The sequence below is a fragment of the Peromyscus californicus genome, unplaced genomic scaffold, assembly GCF_007827085.1.
Source record: "Peromyscus californicus insignis strain IS unplaced genomic scaffold, ASM782708v3 Scaffold_9__1_contigs__length_137607984, whole genome shotgun sequence".
Taxonomy (NCBI): domain Eukaryota; kingdom Metazoa; phylum Chordata; class Mammalia; order Rodentia; family Cricetidae; genus Peromyscus; species Peromyscus californicus.
In genome coordinates, this window is record NW_026294617.1 from 91,531,720 (window position 1) to 91,550,829 (window position 19,110).

General features: G+C 35.5%; 1 protein-coding gene across 2 annotated transcripts in view; it reads left to right on the top strand.

Annotated features, from left to right (window-relative positions):
• The window catches only part of Col11a1 (collagen type XI alpha 1 chain), a 199,630-nt gene that overhangs the window by 107,416 nt on the left and 73,104 nt on the right, over nt 1–19,110 (top strand). For both annotated transcript variants that reach the window (XM_052730954.1, XM_052730953.1), the window contains 8 exons: nt 531–638; nt 3,054–3,107; nt 9,033–9,086; nt 9,214–9,258; nt 9,364–9,417; nt 9,541–9,585; nt 13,669–13,722; nt 18,344–18,397. In XM_052730954.1, coding sequence (XP_052586914.1) covers nt 531–638; nt 3,054–3,107; nt 9,033–9,086; nt 9,214–9,258; nt 9,364–9,417; nt 9,541–9,585; nt 13,669–13,722; nt 18,344–18,397 — 468 coding nt within the window. The remainder of the gene's footprint in view (nt 1–530; nt 639–3,053; nt 3,108–9,032; nt 9,087–9,213; nt 9,259–9,363; nt 9,418–9,540; nt 9,586–13,668; nt 13,723–18,343; nt 18,398–19,110) is intronic.

The window sequence follows — 19,110 nt, forward strand, 5'->3', positions numbered from 1 at the left end:
ATCTATCTAATCAATGAAGCAGACCTCAGTGGAGTTGTGATTCCCTAAGGTTCATGTAAAAGCTGTCAGGATGGGAGACAATTCATCTGAAACTCAGCTTCCAATTTGCTCAAGATTAAAAAAAAATCCAAAATGAAGACTTTTGTGTTCCAAATGATAGTTTCCAAAGCTGCTTTCTAATCTTTACTCTTCATTGGCCTCTGTATGTGTTCTTTTTCTTCTCTGTCTCTATCTCTGTCTCTGTCTCTGTCTCTCTCCTTCATCCCAGATATATTCAAGCAAGATGGGAGTACACATGATTCCATCAAGCTTCCACAACTTTTTAAATATTAGGCCACATTCAGTTATTTATTCAATGATGAAATGCTTGTTGACATCTAACTATTTCAACCCGTTTCTCATAAGAAAGCAAGCAAACATAGTAAGAGCCAACAAACCAAGAGTCCAAAAGCCCGATTCTCTCATAGACTAGAATCTCCCCCTCCTAATCTGGAAGTGTTTTAAATGAACAATGTTACTTTGCATTTCAGGGTGAGGTGGGCCAAGTTGGCCCAAGAGGAGAAGATGGCCCTGAGGGCCCCAAAGGCCGAGCAGGCCCAACTGGAGACCCAGGACCCTCTGGCCAAGCAGGAGAGAAGGTTGGTGCGCTTTCCTCTCACAGGGTGTGCAGTGCGGAGTGCTTCTGTGGCATTTTATGCAGCAAAGTTCTTGGATTCATTGTGCAGTACTCTTTCCATAGTGAGAGAGCACTCAGTCCTGACCTGGCCACATTTGTCCTTACCCTCCCATGGGCTCAATCACAAGCAGCCATTCCAAAGCTTGCCCACATTTGATGCTGAATATAAATGTCCTGAGTTTAAAGGAAACAGTGAATGATGGCTTACTTACTGTATGAGATCAAACCAAACCATATTTGCCCCCAAACAAAGTAGATGTTTTCTTTTCGTGTATAAATAGATTTCCACAGGGTATTATTTAAAGTATATTCAGGCTTCTTTTCAAGAGATTTGAATTTAATCTTATATTAAGAAAGAATTTGCAGATAAATACAATATTCATTGGTTTGAGAGAACCTGGACCATATGTGCTGTGTCAAAATATTTCTATTATCTTTACTCTAAATACAATAAAGAACATTCATTTTGCCCCATGGACAATTTATTTATTTAGGAAACTTTTTAGTGTATTATGAGCTTAAATTATTATGATTTGGGAGTGTATTGGGCATTAAAGCCGTGGCCTTAATCATGCCAAGCAGGTGGTGCTGTGCACACTACGCTTATTCACAGTCTATGAACTTAAATGATGAAAGGAAAAACGAGAAACTTTAAATGATAAGCATTATTTCATGTGTATAATAAAACAAATTAAACATAGCTGCTTTATCCTGTTGATAGAATTCTTATAAATTCTCCTTTTTTTTTGTCTAAATATTCTTCTCCAGTGATAGCATTGTTTTCTGGAAAATAAAGAAATTATATTCTTTATTAGAAAATTGTAATATTTCCACCTGCACACATTTTTGTCTCACAAGGGTGTTTTGTTGATACTGTGTAGACTTTGTGAAGAGATGGACGGAAGGCTCTCCCATTAGAATCACTGATGTGGCAGTTTTACAGGGCTCATGCTTGGGAAGCCATTGCCTTTGCTGTGCTGATGAGTACTGTTGTATTCAGTCAGTAAGGGAGAGATGATGGGAAGTCAAGGCATCCAGGCTGTAGATGCTATATTTGATGTTCATTGTCAGTTGTTCAAGGTTCTCTGATGACCTTCCTCCCTTCTCAGCTATGCCTTGTTATGTACACATGGCCTCAGAAACTATTCTAAAGCACAGACCTTTGCTTCTCTACATGTAGCTTCTCATTATTAGATGTCTACCTATTGACATTTTGATCATCATTTAAAAGAATACAAGTTATCTATCTGCATTTATTTTAAAGTGATTCTAAACTATAAAGATATGTAGTCTGATATATCAATTAGTGTAGAACACAGATAGCTTTGTGATCATTAGATGTTTTTCTTTGCCTTGAAATGGTTGGTGTAAAAACATGAAAGAAGCTGTGGTAGCATATGTATCCAAAGGGATGTCATTAAAAGCAAGCTTCTTAGTGCTTGTTTGCATCTTCTCCATCTGAGAATTGCTTATCCATGCATTGTCAGTTGTAATTCTTACAACTTTTTACTTCAGTCTGTAATGACAAGGTCATAAACCATGTTCTTGCCTGGATTTTTCCAGTAAAACTTCTATTTTTATTTTTAAAGTTTTGTTTATATTTAACATTACACATGTGAATTTGTACCTGTATTGGCTTTTATCATTTTTGAAAATGTGCATTATCAATAATGATACTTTCTATGTGCTGAAGTTTAAAAATTTAATGTGAAAATTGTATGTTATTTATTTATGCTTTTGTTATAAAAAGTGATGTTCAGAAGTCCACAAACATTTTAGTCAATTCACTTATTTAGTTTCTTACTTGTACTTTTTTTCTTTACTAAAGAAAGAAATATCTGGGGACTAATTCATCAGAAAAACTTCTTAGGCCACAATATATTGTATCCAAATATAATTACTTAGATTCTAGTTTATGAGGAAAAAGCTCCATAACCTAATAACTTGATTTGCAGTTACAATATGATAAATGAAATAATTTATCATAAAGATTTTCTTAAGTTGGAGTGATAAGTTCTGAATATGCTGAACTATGTTAACTAACATTCTTTTGTTTAATTAAAAAGCTTGCTTTCTTTAGTTATGCTTTATAACTCACAGATGGGTGAGAATTGTCTTCCCCTATGTTACTGTGTCTCCAAAGAAGATACTATCATTTGCACAATAGTAGTTCTTGGGAATCAGTGAATCATTTAACATATATACATGGTAAAAATTTTATTTTTTCATGAAAATGAAAAAAGCTATAATGAAAATAAAGTAGACTGAACACTTGTATTATTTCAAGTATATACTTTGTTGAACTAACTAGAAAATTCTCACTGACGCAATTCTATATAGGCTGTTTACATTTATCTTGTTTTTCTCAAAATTTTAGGGGAAACTTGGGGTTCCAGGATTGCCAGGATATCCAGGAAGACAAGGTCCTAAGGTAAAATAGTTTGAACTTTATAGTCTTATGTAGCTAGAGTTTTCCTGCCTGGCCCACAGTCAGGACAAATCTCTATCACCTGCCAGTCCCACAGCCCCTCAGATCCAACCAAGTAAACACAGAGACTTGTATTGGTTACAAACTGTATGGCCGTGGCAGACTTCTTGCTAACTTTTCTTACAGCTTAAATTAATCCATTTCCATTAATCTATACCTTGCCACATGGCTCGTGGCTTACCGGCATCTTCACATGCTGTTTGTCATCGTGGTGACTGGCAGTGTCTCTCTGACTCAGCCTTCCACTTCCCAGCTTTATTCTCCTCCTTGTCCCGCCTACACTTCCTGCCTAGCCAATGGCCAATCAGTGTTTTATTTATTGACTAATCAGCAACACATTTGACATACAGATCATCCCACAGCAGTCTTATCTGTGAGATACACAGATAAACTAAGAATTTACACTTAGAAACTTAGTTGTAGAGATGGAGAAAGGAGAGAATGACGCGTAATTTTCCTCTCTCCAGTACTTATCACCAAGTAAAAAACACAATTACATGTATAATACTACACACACACACACACACACACCTGGGTTTCACGTGTTTCAGAGAGCCTGTGATTATGTTACATCCTGGAGAATTTGTGGACACAGGGTCGTTATGAAAGAAAGATTTAGTTAGATCCTTTGATATAGATGGTATAAATATATTTGAGAAAAGAAAACTAAAATATTTTTAGTTATATAGTAGATATCATGTGGATGATGATAGCTTTTTTTATTTCTATTATTGTGGTTTGAACTTCTTTTTTAATTTTATATTCTTTTATTTACTCGTGTGTGTGTGTGTGTGTGTGTGTGTGTGTGTGTGCACATGCGAGTACACGTCTACACATGTGTGCTCACAAGGCACATCTATGGAGGATAAAGAGTAATTTTCAGGCATCAATTCTTTCCTTCCACCATGTTGGTTTCAGGGATGAAACTCTGGTTCTCTGTTTTGGTGGAATGTGCCGTTCACCAATCAGCCATTTCGTTGGCTCTGTTCCCTTTTTAAAATCCCGACTCTCATTTGCAGCAGCATTCATTTCGCAAGACATTCATAACAAATATCTAAAACTTGGATGACTTAGAACAATAGAAAGTTTTACTGTAGCCTTTCTTGAGGCCAGGGGTCTGTGGTCAAGGTGCTGTTAGGGACCGACCCCCTCCAAAACCTCTAGGAGACAATCTGTCCAGGCTGCTTGCAACTCAAGCTACCGCCGGCATTCCCTGTCTGGGGGCTGCACCCTTCCAACCTCTCCATTTCCACATGGTCTCTTTTGTTCGTCCCTTCCCATTCTATCTCATAAGGACACTTGCCTTTGGATTTAAGAAACCCCTGTACAATTCTGAATCCTTTCATGATTCTTAACGTATTTACCTCATTATTTTTCACTCAAAGAAAGTAACATTCCAGGTTTCAGAGATTTTGGCATGGGTTTATCTTTTGGGTGCACAGTATAATCAACTATACTGTTCAAATTTCAGTTGTGATATTTGAAATATTTACAAATACTTTAATTATAAGAGATATATGATATTTTTATGATTGCCTGTTTATTTTGAAACATGAACTTTGCTTCAGCTTATAAAACCTGTCATTGATTAGCCTTGATGTATTTACTAGTTATATTGATGGCTATATGAATTAATTTGTAAATGTTAATTAATAATTTGGGTAGTTATTCTTTTTTCTTTAAAGACAGGAGCTTACTATACAGTTCATGCTGGCTTAGAACTCTCAGTCCACCTGCTTCAAACCCCGTATGCTTGAATTACAGGCGTGCACAACCATACTTAGCTCACTTTTTAAATATATGTACATGAGATGCATTTCCGTATTAGTCTGTTTTCTTATCGTTCCTATTTTACACACTACCCATAGCAAGTATAACAGATAAAGAAATTCTAGTTATGTTACAACCTGCATCACATGTTACTAAACTTCATAGATAACCTGTGGGGTCAAAACTGTCCTTCCCCAACATATGGACTGAGTACCACACTTTTCACTCATTTTCATATACAGTGTATATTAATCTTGCCAAGTGATTTTTTTATTGTTTCCAAAAAGCTATTTATTTCCTTATGTAGTAAGATATATTTTAAAAACGATACAAGTGTCACTTAAATATTTCTCAGATTGAAAATGCTGGTCAATTGTCTTTTGGATTTTCCATCTTATATGTAATTTATTGTTCTGTCTTCCATTTACATTCATTTCAAATGTTAGGAATTTACAACAGTTATGTCTATAGAGATCCATTTATTGTACAACTTCAAACCATTAACTATCTCTATTTTATGTTTTGAATTCTTAATCTGTTTACTAAGATACACAGAAATCATGATATACTTTCATTTTGATTTAAAAATGATAGGAAACACTCATAATATCATTTGAATGAACACAATTGTATCTTGCAAGTTTATATGAAATTATGATGTATTCTATTTTGCTGGCATCTATTTTCTGATCAGTATTCTCTGAATTCTTATTATAAAAATGCAAGCATTTACAAAAGGAAAGTGTTCTTCCTCACAATAAGATGATGCTTTTCTTTATTCTTAACCTCAATGTCTGTACTTGACACATATATATTTAATATCACTCTTTTCATAACTCCTATTGTTTTGCTGTATTAGAAACAATAGGTCTATTTTAAAACAAAAGTCAGTGATGCTCACATCAGAAATCAAAGAGAACCTTAAGCTTTTTCACTATATAGAAGCAAATGACATGGTAATAGACAGCATTTCATGAAAAATCACCTTTGGCTGCTAAATCTAAGTGGTTGAAGACCTATAGTTAAACACTCATTTATCCAACGTCTCAAGATCAAAATAAGCCACCAAATGTTATAAAACCTCCAAATATTATAAGAGATGACAGTTTAGAACCCAAGATCTAACATAAAGTAGAATATTTTATAATTAACACTATGCAAAATAGTTTTGCAAGTTTTTTATTTATTGACAAAATAATTTCATCACCAACTTTGACCTTGTCATCTTTTATTTATTTATTTATTTGCCGTTTTAAAGGTAGTGTTTACTTTGAATGTGCATTGTGTACTTTGTTTATAACACCTTACATGAAAAACTAGTTGGTTGAGAATTTTTCTGGTTTTTCCCACATACTATATAAAAGTAATTTAAAACAATAAAAACAACTATTAAGAATTTTTAATAGTGCATTTGTAAATAGGGTAGCTATTTTGATTAGAGTAGCCATATTCGTTTGTGTATAAAATTTAGGTAAAGCATGTCATGTAGATACCAGATTGTACTTATGTGTTAAATTTTTTGTCATTCAGCAACTAACAGATAACACCTTGCTCTGATTCTGAAGACGAAGAAAGTGAAGGTTTAAAATCCCTTAAGACTGTAATATAGAATTTTCTTCTCCATCTTAAACTTTTTTTATTTTCAAGTGAATCATAATTTGCCTCTATAGTCAACACAAAATATATTGAACATCAAATCATAAAACCAATACTGTGTATTCCTTGGATCATTATTTGACCCTGTGGTGAAATGGGACGTCACATACAGTTTTCTTGACTAGCTTGCTTGCTAAATATGAAATATTTGCTACATTCAAATGGCAGGGAGCTTCCCACATTTTTTTTTTTTTTTGGCTTTTCAAGACAGGGTTTCTCTATGTAGCTTTGTGCCTTTCCTGGATCTCACTCTGTAGCCCAGGCTGGCCTCGAACTCACAGAGATCCGCCTGGCTCTGCCTCCCGAGTGCTGGGATTAAAGGCGTGTGCCACCACCGCTCGGCCCATCTTCCCAAATTCTTGATGTGGGTATGCAGGTGACTGTTCTTATTGTCCATTCATATAACATCCAGCTTCCAACTTATCTCCATCATGAAGTATGTGTCATCTGGAGAGCCCAGGGGTATGATTTCTAAGTCCCTAGCTGATAGTTTTTCAGTTTCAGTAAGTCTGGAGTGCTACTCATAATCTGTATTTTTAAAAGCATTACAGTTTATTTATATATGGGTCATTTTTCACTTGGGAGGCATTTCTCTAGGGGGCAATTAGATGCAAAGAAGTTCATTTAAAAACACAAAGACAAAAAGTCAAAGAATGTTTCTATATCCCCTTAGTGCATGGAGATGTGTATAAAATTTAAAAGTCTGCTCATTTCTGAGCAAGGCATTTTATACATTATTGAATTTTATCCATACTATGGTTTAAATAAGAAATGCAAATTTTTTGAAACTCCCTCCACTTCCATTTTTAAGGGAATATTTAGAAAATAGAGAAATAAAGATTTGAAATTTATCTTCTCTCATTCTTTATTTAATAAAGATATAAATCTGCTTGGACAGTAGTCAAAGAAATATCTGAAAAGATGAAAGTCTGGCCCTATGCCCAAGATGAATGGGCAATTTTTATTATTGGGATTTAAGTTGTGTTTTACTAATATTATATCCACTCATATTAAGTATACTATGGGCTTTTTACATTTTAAAACAATCATTGTTTATTGTCCAGTATTATCACTTTATAAGCCACATTTTTTATTGATAAACCTTGATTTTCTTTTTTCCATTCTCCGACAAACTTCAAAGTCTTAAGATATGTTAATAATAGACCATTGCCCTTTTTTTGCTACAGAAAAATAGGCTGAAAGTGGACAAGATATGCCCTCACTTTATTTGACTGATGTGAATTAAGGTGTTTGGGATTTCAAACACAGAGTTTTATGCCTGTTTCTAAAACAGAGTTAGAAAATGTAAAGGAAGCTTTTCAGGGTGTGTGATATAATACAGTTTAAAAACAAAAGTTAGCCGGGCGGTGGTGGCGCACGCCTTTAATCCCAGCACTCGGGAGGCAGAGCCAGGTGGATCTCTGTGAGTTCAAGGCCAGCCTGGTCTCCAAAGCGAGTTCCAGGAAAGGCGCAAAGCTACACAGAGAAACCCTGTCTCGAAAAACCAAAAAAAAAAAAAAAAAAAAAAAAAAAAAAAAAAAAAAGTTGCTGGAGATCCACAGCCAAACATTAGGCAGAGCTAGGGGAATCCTGAGGAAGAAGGGGAGAAAGGATGGTAGGAGCTGGAGAGGTCAAGGACACCCCAAGAACATGGCCCGCATAATCAGTCAAGCAGGATTGCAAGGAGCTCACAGAGACAATCAGGGAGCAAGTATAGGTCTGAGCTAGGTCCTCTGTAAATGTGATGGTTGTATAGCTTGATGTTCTTGTGGGCCTCCTAATAGTAGGAGTGGGGGTGGTTGTCTCTGATTCTTTTACTTGCTTTTGACCCTTTTCCTCCTACTGGGTTGCCTCATTCATCTTTGATATCAGATGAGGGGCCTAGTCTTATTATAACTTGTTATGCCATGTTTGATTGACATCCCTGGGAAACCTGCTCTTTTCTGAGGAGAAACTGAGGTTGAGTGGATCTGGGGAAGAGGGAAGGTGTAATATTAAGTAAGGATAGACATTTTATATTGTAACTTCCCTTTATTAAACTATGAGTTTTGTTTAGAATTGGAGCAAATGTTTGGAATGTTAAATTAAAATCTATTTTTCGTGAAATATCCATTAACATCTATTTAATAATAATAGAGTGAATACTTTATTTTACTTTTAAATTTAAATACTAAAGTAATATTTTTTATCAATTCATGCTTCAAGGCTTTCAGACGTCACTGTAAGTTCACTTTTGAATGCAAGAAGAGACCTTGTATAATGACCTAAAAGCAATTATTTTTAAACATTGTATATTTTTCTTATGAGCTTTCAAAGCAAGCACATACTCTTTACTTAAATACTGCCATCTCTGACCAAATCAATGTTTTCCAAAATTATTGGAGCTTGTGGTATGAAAATTGAAAAAAATTCATATTCATTGTTGATTATATTTATTTTCAGGGTTCCACTGGATTTCCTGGATTTCCAGGTGCCAACGGGGAGAAAGGTGCCCGGGTATGGCGCATAAGTATATTGTCCAGAGATGGCTAGTGAACATGTCCCTACATGAGTCCCTGTTTCTCACCCCCGTTTACTGTGAATACTTACTACACATTAAAACTCTTTGAACTGTCTTTGTCAGGGAGTTGCTGGCAAACCGGGCCCCCGGGGTCAACGTGGTCCAACGGTAGGAACTTTGTCTTACTATAGCGAATTCTATTTTGATATTAGTTTTCCGCATTTGTTTTTGGGTTTGCTTTGCACTGGGTAAGCTTTCTCTTCTCTTATGCAGGGTCCTCGTGGTTCCAGAGGTGCCAGAGGTCCCACAGGGAAACCAGGGCCGAAGGTATCATCCAAACTTACTATTGATTTGTGTTGCAAATCCTTGTTGATGAGAGCAATGCTGTGAGGAAGAATCAAATTTGACTTTCTTTTCACTCTGTTCTTTTTTTTTTATTATTGTTGCCAGGGTACTTCAGGTGGTGATGGCCCTCCAGGCCCTCCCGGTGAAAGAGTACGTATCACACAGCTGCATAAAACCCAAATAAAATGAATACTTCTGTGAGCATTTTAATTCTGCAAGAGGATGCATATGTCCAAAACACGTGTACATATTCACCTACAGATTCCAGTCTGAGTTAAGAAATTCTTATATTTTATACTTCCTCTCCTCTGCTAATTCATGAGGTGAGGTACAAACACTATTGTAGAAATGAGAGAAATAATGTGTATTTTTGGCCTGACTTACAACACTTACTCCAATCAAAATACAGTTGTTATTTGAAATATACTTTGATCCCTATGCATTCTCTTGTTTTACATATTAGTCCTCAGTTTGTCGATGGAACTGACAGTTAACATTATGTTGGTAAAATGCAAGTAACAGTAGCCATTAGGTCACAATCAATATGCATCCAAGGCAAGACAAAACATCTATTCCAGTAAATGAAAAACTACTTGGTAAATTGATTTTCAATTGATATAAAATAAAGCCAAATACAGATGAGCCACCAAGACCTTTATTTGGCTGTTTTGGCAAGAAGCAGCAAGCATTATTTGAAAGCAATGGTCTTGAAGTAATTTTAAATTTTAATGTTTGTATCACATCCAACGGAATTATAATCAGCCTTAGTTTTCTATGATGACTCCATGCAACATTAAATTATGCTTATGTCATTTTGTAGATCTTTTGTCTATAAGATGTGTAAGTGTGTGTGTGTGTATGTGTGTGTGTGTGTGTGTGTGTGTGTGTGTGTGTGTGCGCGCACGCGCGCGCGCGTGCGCATGCACGCACACACTTGGGCATCACTGTGTGTGAATGAAGGTACAAGTGTAGAGGTCAGAAGACAACCTCTGGTATGGGTTCTTGATTTCCACTTTGTTTTGAGATGTTCTCTCTTTATTGTATTTCTGCTCTGTGTGCCAGGCTGTTTGCCCTAGGTGATTCCAAAGATTCATCTGTCTGTGCCATCCATCTCCCCGAGGGAGTGGTGAGATTGCTTATGCAGACTACAGCATCCAGCTTTTTCATAAGGGTTCTGAGTTTCAAATGTGTGTCTTTGCGCTTCTGCCATCTCTCCAGCCCACATTTTTTTTTTTGTATAATTTTATTAGAAACTTTAAAGCTGGTGTTTCATGAAGGGAAAACAGAAACACCTGTGGTAGATAACTGGAAACTGAGCATAAAATTTGAATTTCTGAATAATAAGTGGAGTGAATTTTTGTTTCTATTTGTAACAAAATAGGAGTAGATTAGAAGAAAAGAATACACATTTAATTAAAGTTTCCTTATGGCCTGATTCATATTTAATTAAATTACTACAGGTTTTTTTCTCTAGATGAACTATTCACAAATTAAGTTCATTCATCTTGTACATTTTGAACTCATAAATAATGTATATATTTGATATATTATATGGTTCAAGTAATGTTCATAAAAAGATACAGTGCATTTAAATGGTTGAATCATCAAATTAATAGGACAATTTAGCAAATCATTGAACAACTGAGTTTTATTATGCTTTAAAGCACCAATGAGAGTACATCTTGATTGGCAAAATAGCATGATTAAACAACCCAAATATATGGGAAAAGACATTGAGAGTGAGACTGTACATTCTGAAGATCAGAATAAAGGGTTTTGTTTGTTTGCATACTTTGTTTTTGTTTTTCCTGTTTGTAACCTAGAATGACTCATTTACAATAAAGTTATCCAAGTATGCATTTTCTACATAGGGGGAAAATATTACTGCTCTTGTATGTGGTAAATGGCATACATACCCATATTATCTCCCCGTTTACTGGCAGCAATTTTAAATGTTATGTATTCTTTTAGTATATGTATATTTTAATTTAATTTTTAATTAGCATGTAGAATATTAGATTTCTTTATGACATTGCAAAACATAGTTTGGTTTTTTTTGACCTAACCTTCTTTATCCATAACTCCTTCTTCCTTTCCACACACAGTAGCATTTTGTTAAGTAATTAATTTATTTATTTGTCACAATGTCCTACAGCAAATTCCTCAACTCCTTTTTTTCTCTTGATATGGTCTCAAGTGGCCAGTCCTGAATACATGTACACAAGAGTAACACTGAATGGGCTCAGTAGGTTTATGTGCATGCCTGTGTATGTGAGTGTGCCTCTATATTGGTGATTATAGAAGAGGTCATGTGCTTTAAATGCAAGAAGTTGAAAGGAGAATAGGGAGGATAAAATACTGTAAATATATTAGCTGTGTATTGAAATTTACAAAAACATTATGAACTAAATAAAAATTTTAGTCTTTTAATGAATTTTTTTAAAAAATTAATTCTTATGTAGATGCTAAAGAATAATGATTTTATGATTTAAGAGAATAAATTATTAATTATTAATATTATCTCAGTATTTGGCAATTTCATAACATTTTTTAAAACTATATGAATACACTGAAATTTTCTTTAGATTTTAAGATAGTTGCTGGCAATAGCAAAAGGTTATACTTATTTGTGATGTAGCATTGGATTAAAATGGTAATGAAATTTTCCTTGTGAAGCCAAAACTGATAACATAAAAAGTAAAGTATGTTGAAGTTCCACTTCAGCAAGCTATTTTTTTTGCTTTGGAAACAAATAATATTTGTTTTATTACATAAGACATTTCATATATAGTATATCCCATTTTATATGTCTTCATTTTATAGATATGTGTTTGTCAAGTATAGGCTTAACTTTTACTGATCCATTCTTTGATACCAAAACAATCACTATGACTCGAAGTACTTTATGCATTTTAAGGGTATGTAAATAAGAACCTGAATAATATAACTAATTATGTATCAAGCTAGGAATAGTACTATAAATGCATATTGGGGTAGAATGTTAATAAGAATAATTATAAAGTTAATCTTATCTTGTCTACAAAAGGGTCTAATGCAGGGAGCAGAGCTGACAAAGGATAGAATTATTGCCAAAGCTTATTTGATGAGGATAAGAGTATGTGGTGCTTTAGAGATGATTGCATATGTCCCTGTTAGCTGTGTATTACCAGAGACAGAACTCTCTTGGAGTCTATTGCAGTTGTCATTTTGGAGGTCTGTCGACCTTGTTTTTAGTGTCTTCCTCCATAAATGTTTCCAACCAATACTAAAAGTGTGAATGCTATGATACTTCTCAGTACAGATGGATAGTCTCTACTGTTCTTTTATGTAATGGTTTTTTATTTTTTATTTATTTATTTATTTTTTTTGGTTTTTCGAGACAGGGTTTCTCTGTGTAGCTTTGCGCCTTTCCTGGAACTCACTTGGTAGCCCAGGCTGGCCTCGAACTCACAGAGATCCGCCTGGCTCTGCCTCCCGAGTGCTGGGATTAAAGGCATGCGCCACCACCGCCCGGCTGTAATGGTTTTTTAATTAACTTAATTTGCTCTTAGACAAGTTCACATCAGCACACGAGGTACTGACCACTCTTCCACACTCTCTTCACTTCTCCCTCTCACCATCGTTTATCACCCCATTCTCCCTACAATTCTGTCTCACCTCCATGTCTGTGTTTTATTTTGTAACCCATTGACATTAACTAGGGTATCTATGTGACCCTTGGTTTGGAGCTGTCTGTTTGAGCCTGGTGGACTCAGCAGTGGGTACAGTGTAAAGACAGTGGATTCCAATCTCCCAGATTCCATTAATAGCTGGCAGTTCAGTGGTAAAGGATAGCACCTTCCTGTGAGTCCACCCGCCTTTTATGACTGACTGTTGAAAAAGCCAGTAATGTGTGCTTGTTAATAATTGTTTGTGGTGAGTCTACTTCCTCTCCTCTCTTCTTCAATATCCCCTGAACCCTTGGGGGATGTATAAATGTCTTATTTAGGAATATTAGCATTTTATATGAACTCTAAATAGTCAAGTGCTCTTGAGATAAGAACATTGGTGTGATGAGCAATTTCACATAGTTAAAATTTGTTAGGACCACACTATTATATTGTCATGCTTTCATGACTGAAGTGGGTGAAATTCAATCCTCCAGTGTCTTGTCTGAACAAATGAACTGCAAAATATGAAGATGTATTCTTGAAAGTTTGTTGTTAAATTTTCTCTGCTGCTTTTTATTCTCAGGGCCCTCAAGGACCTCAGGGTCCAGTTGGATTCCCTGGACCGAAAGGCCCTCCTGTAAGTAGAACACATTCTCTTTTGATTTATTCGATAATATTTTAATGCTTGACAGTCATAGCTTGCAATTTTAACACTTTTTTAAAAAAAAAAGTTTATTTCTTACTTTTACATCCTGACTGCAGTTCCCTTCCCTCCTCTCATCCTCTGTTTCTGTTCAGAAAGAGGCACACCTCCCATGGGTGTCAACAAAGCATGGCATATCAATTTGCATTAGCAGTAAGCTCCTCCCCTTGTATTAAGGCTAGACAAGGCAACCCAGTATGAGGAATAGGTTCCCAAAAGCCTGCCAAAGCATTAGGAACAGCCCCTTCTTCCACTGTTAGGAGTCCCACCAGTAGACCAAGCTACACAACTGTCACAAATATATAGTCCCATGAAGACTCCCTGCTTTTCAGTTCAGACTCTGTGAGCTCCTATGAGCTTCTAGTTGTTTCTATGGGTTTTCTTGTGGTGTCCTTGCTTTCAAAATGTAAATATTGTAAGAAACTCTTACAAAATAAATTTGAATTTAAATATCAGAGAATGCATATTCAGTGTTTTAAGTTCATATATGTTTTTGGAACATAATTTAAATGTCTCTTGTTAAGCAATATCTTAAATAAAAACTAGAATAATATAATTGTTATTTTTCAATCACTTTGCAATCAATATCATTCATAAAATTGAAAATAATTGCTAAATAGGGCATACAAGATTTGTTGGAATTTTCCTGCTATCTTCTGTAATCAAATGGAATCTTCCATGCCTCTTCAGTAATCACTCCCTAAACCCATTCCAACATTCTGGTGTTTCAAAAACCACATAAAGATTTTTATTTCTGTTTTATTTCTATAATGTATTTGTTTTTTAATTTCACACTATGTATCCCTGGGTGGCTTGAACTTAATATATAGACCAGGCTAGCCTCTAATTCACAGATATCTATCTACTTCTGGGCCCTGAATTTAGGATTACTGCATGGCTGCGGTAGATTCTTAGAACGTTTTATAAAGTCGTCTTAGTTCAGTGCTGTTTTGAATGTTATCATTATTAGTCCTCACAAAGTTACTGAAATACTATTTTCAAACTTAAATGTCAGGTAGTACCAGTTCACTTGTTTCTCTCTCTGTCTCTCTCTCTGTCTCTCTGTCTCTCTCTCTCTCTCTCTCTCTCTCTCTCTCTCTCTCTCTCAATGTGAGTTATAATGAATTTATGCACCTGTTTGTTGCAGAGGCTCTAAAATACATTCTCTTCCCAGCACCAGCAACACTGGCACATTTTTCAAGATGTAATCTTCTTAAAGACTCAGGAGAAAGGCCTCAGCCATGGTTCAACAGACCTTCCACATTCTCTGAACAATGCAAATGTTTTTGAACCATTACTGTAATCTAGGCTAGACAGTCTTCCTCAGACTTTAACATTTACATAAGGCTTTCTGATAAATTACTCATCTTGAAATAGCAGCATGAACGAAATGTTAAATGCAGACACTGTATCTTACCTTTTGCAGTAATTTCAGATGCAGAAGTATGAGTATGCTTTTTAAACTAAACAGTTCTGTTTATCACTTTACACATATCAAGAAACAATTTCGTCTGTTCCCAGAGTTGAAGAACAGGTCAAATAGCTGACATGAAAATAGAATGTCCTCCGCTTCTATGTAAATTTTTATGTGCTCTCTGTATTTCGTTTAAGCGAACAGTAAACGCTGTGTAAAGTTTCATATCAAAGTGAAACCATAGTTCATAAACTGATACATGCACATTGTTTGTGAGCATTTCCATAAGTATTTTGGTATAATGTATTTAGATGATTTTTATAATTAATTATTTCACCTTGTCTTAGAGTATTATGTAGAAACACACAGATTCTGGGCTTGGAATCTTTCATTCAGAATCTGTAAATCTCATGTCAGTTTTAGACTTTTGTTTGCTGTTTTTTGAGGTTTGTGTTTGGTTGGTTATTCCCTCCCTCCTCTGTTCTCTCTCTCTCTCTCTCTCTCTCTCTCTCTCTCTCTCTCTCTCTCTCTCTCTCTCTCTTTCTCTCTCTCGCTCTTTCTTTCATGATGTGGTCTCAACACTCTAATAGGAATTCCCAGACTCCTGGATTTCTTCCTATCTCTGCCTCCCAAATATTGGAATTCCAGGCTAAGAATCAACCAAACACAGCTATCTAATGACAATGTTACCATATTTCAGTGCTATATAGTTATCTAATTTAGGAAATACTAAAATTTTTAACATGACTATCATGAGAGAAATCTTATTTTTTAAAAAAAAAACATTGCTCAGTGTCAATTAAGAAGAAGCAAACATCTTTAAGCAGTTACTTGTGTTGTCACAGAGACCATGATGAATATATCAATTTTCACGTAGATGAGTTTGCCCCTTTGTTCCTCTTCCAAGTCTATTGAAGGAGCATCCTCCTTTGATGAATAAAATAGTTATTTTAAAATAAGTGTCATGAACGTGCTGGGAAATTAGTTGGCTTTATTTTATTGATTAGTAGTATAGATTCAAAACAGTTATTTCAGATTAATTGCATGTTTCTGACATTCATACTTAATTCAAGGAAAGCCTGGTGCTCTTTGGCCCATTAACTCTATTCCTCAGACTATCTAGGAACTTCAGTAAAAGTCATTGTGATTTCATTTTAAGATAGTATCGTTTAGAGCTAAGATCACCATTTCAAAGGATGATCATTTTGGAAACTTAAGTATAATTTGTACCAGTAAAGAGTGGGGTGCTTACTGCTTATACTTTTAGGTTTATTAGAATCATGCACAGGTCTTGCACTGATTACTATGCACATATTTGATGGTATTTTAGTGTCCTGGGGGAAGAAGCCAGGTACATGTGTTGTCCTTCACGTAACATCCTATTAGTCTGAAAACTTTATAATGGCCTCAGATTAATAACACATTTACTCCATCTGTGTTAAAACAGAGGCAGTATGGGAAGTGTTTTAGTCTGCTGTTTTGAAACGCTGCATCTAGACCAATCTACCAGCAATTAACTATATGTTTCTGTGTCTTGCTAAGCTTTAGACAAAACTGCATACTTTATTACTAAACACCTAATGGCTAATGCAGAGATAATTGACATATGGTTTTAAAATTACAGTTATTTTATAAAATGTTTTGGGCCTTTTGTTAATAACTCTCAATTTTTGCTTTCTGGGGGAGGTTGACAGTGGAATCACCACACTGATCTTAGACATCAAGAAAATAAAACATTCAGCAAGCCTTGATTGTATGAACTGTCACAATCACAGATTTTTTTTTTTTTTTTTTTTTTTTTTTTTTTTTTTGGTTTTTCAAGACAGGGTTTCTCTGTGTAGCTTTGCGCCTTTCCTGGAACTCACTTGGCAGTCCAGGCTGGCCTCGAACTCACAGAGATCCACCTGCCTCTGCCTCCCGAGTGCTGGGATTAAAGGCGTGAGCCACCACCGCCCGGCTACAATCACAGATTTTAAATAAAGTCTGGTAATTCGCACAGCATACTCTGTGTTGAAATGGAATGGGTCAGGTAGCAGACATGGTTCAGAACATTGACAGAAGCAGCCAGGAAGCATGCCAGGCACTCTAGAAATCTCATCAAAGTGGAAGAAAGACACCCATGGAAGTGTTCTGATTTGAGTCAACGGCTTTTGTTCAAACTGGCTCCATATTAGCATATATAAAAATAGATCTTTGAAAACAACATTATTTAAATAATTAACAGTAGTGAGGGGTGATGTGCCTGTCATTAAAAAAATTAAAATGTCTATCTGCATTTATTTAGAATAGAGAGAATGTTTGTATGTCCCTACTAAATATGTTTTGAAAAATGAACTGATGTGGAATAGCTTCTTAGGAGTATAATCTATAAGACTATTGAAAGAATCGGTTATTCTCTGTTAAGTATTTAGAATGTAGGAACCTTACAGAATTGCCTTTTGTAAGTATTTACTTAATTTCTTCAGTTCTTTCTTGAAACGTGGTAAACAGCCCCTTTGCAGAAAGCAATAATGTAATAAAAATTTCCCTAGTATTTCATAAGTATTTTGCATCTTGAAGGATATATCAGGAAACTTAAAGGAATAATTATTCCTGATGACTTCTAGAATTGAACTTTTTTTTTTTTTTTTTTTAACTTAAAGAAGGGTAAATTGGTGATGGTTTTACAGGTTTGCATTTCTTTCTCATTTTTGTCAGATATTCCATAACCACTAGAGGGCACTCGCTTTCCCTTTCACTCGCATTTTCTTTTACTTGGAATGGAGCTGTGAAGGATCTCTAAAACAGGAAACAGGGAAAACACCTTTTATTTTCAAGCACTGAGAAACTACTGTTTTGTTAAACTAAAACTATGAACGTATGCATATATATTTTTAACATACAGAAGCATATGAAAAAGTTTCATTGATGTGCAAAGTGCTCTGAATAGTTTTACAGATTTTCCATTGTCTCTGTTTTTCATTAAGAAGGCAATTCACAAACAAGTATATCAAATCCACTAAATACCACCATTTAAAAAATAAAACCATCAAAATGAAATTTGCTATGAAATACAAGATGATTGTTTTCTACATTACCCATGGGCTATAACATCATGTGAGAATTATTTATGACTTGGGTATTTAATGTTTGTTATCACAGGGCCCTGCTGGGAAGGACGGACTACCAGGACACCCTGGACAGCGTGGAGAGACTGTAAGTGGCTCATTTTTTTGTGTTTATTGTTTTAAATTTTTTTTTTAGAATGAAATTCGCCCTCAGAGAACACAATTTCATAAAAACCTGTGTTATTATTAACAGTTAAATTGCCAGCTGAAAACTAGTGAATTTCTTTCTTTTTTTCTGTGCTGTGTCATGTTTAGCTTTATTTTACTAGTAATAGCTCACTCAGTTTTATTGTACTCGTCCTTCTCCCCACTGTAATTAACTTTTTTCTTTTAGTGAAAGTAAATATATATATATTTAATTTTACATATCAGCCACGGATTCCCCTGTCCTCCCTTCTCCTGCCCCCCCCCCCCCGCCCTCCCCCCAGCCCAACCCCCATTCCCATCTCCTCCAGGGGCAAGGATTCCCTTGGGGATTCAGCTCAACCAGGTAGATTCAGTCCAGGCAGGTTCAGTCCCCTCCTCCCAGGCTGAGCAAAGTGTCCCTGCATAGGCCCCAGGTTCCAAACAGCCAGTTCATGCACTGAGGACAGTTCCCAGTCCCACTGCCTGGGTGCCTCCCAAACAGTTCAAGCTAATCAACTGTCTCATTTATCCAGAGGGCCTGATCCACTTAGGGACCCCTCAGCTATTGGTTCAGAGTTCATGTGTTTCCACTAGTTTGGCTATTTGTCCCTGTGCTTTATCCAACCTTGGTCTCAACAATTCTCGCTCATACAATCCCTCCTCTTATTTTCTCAT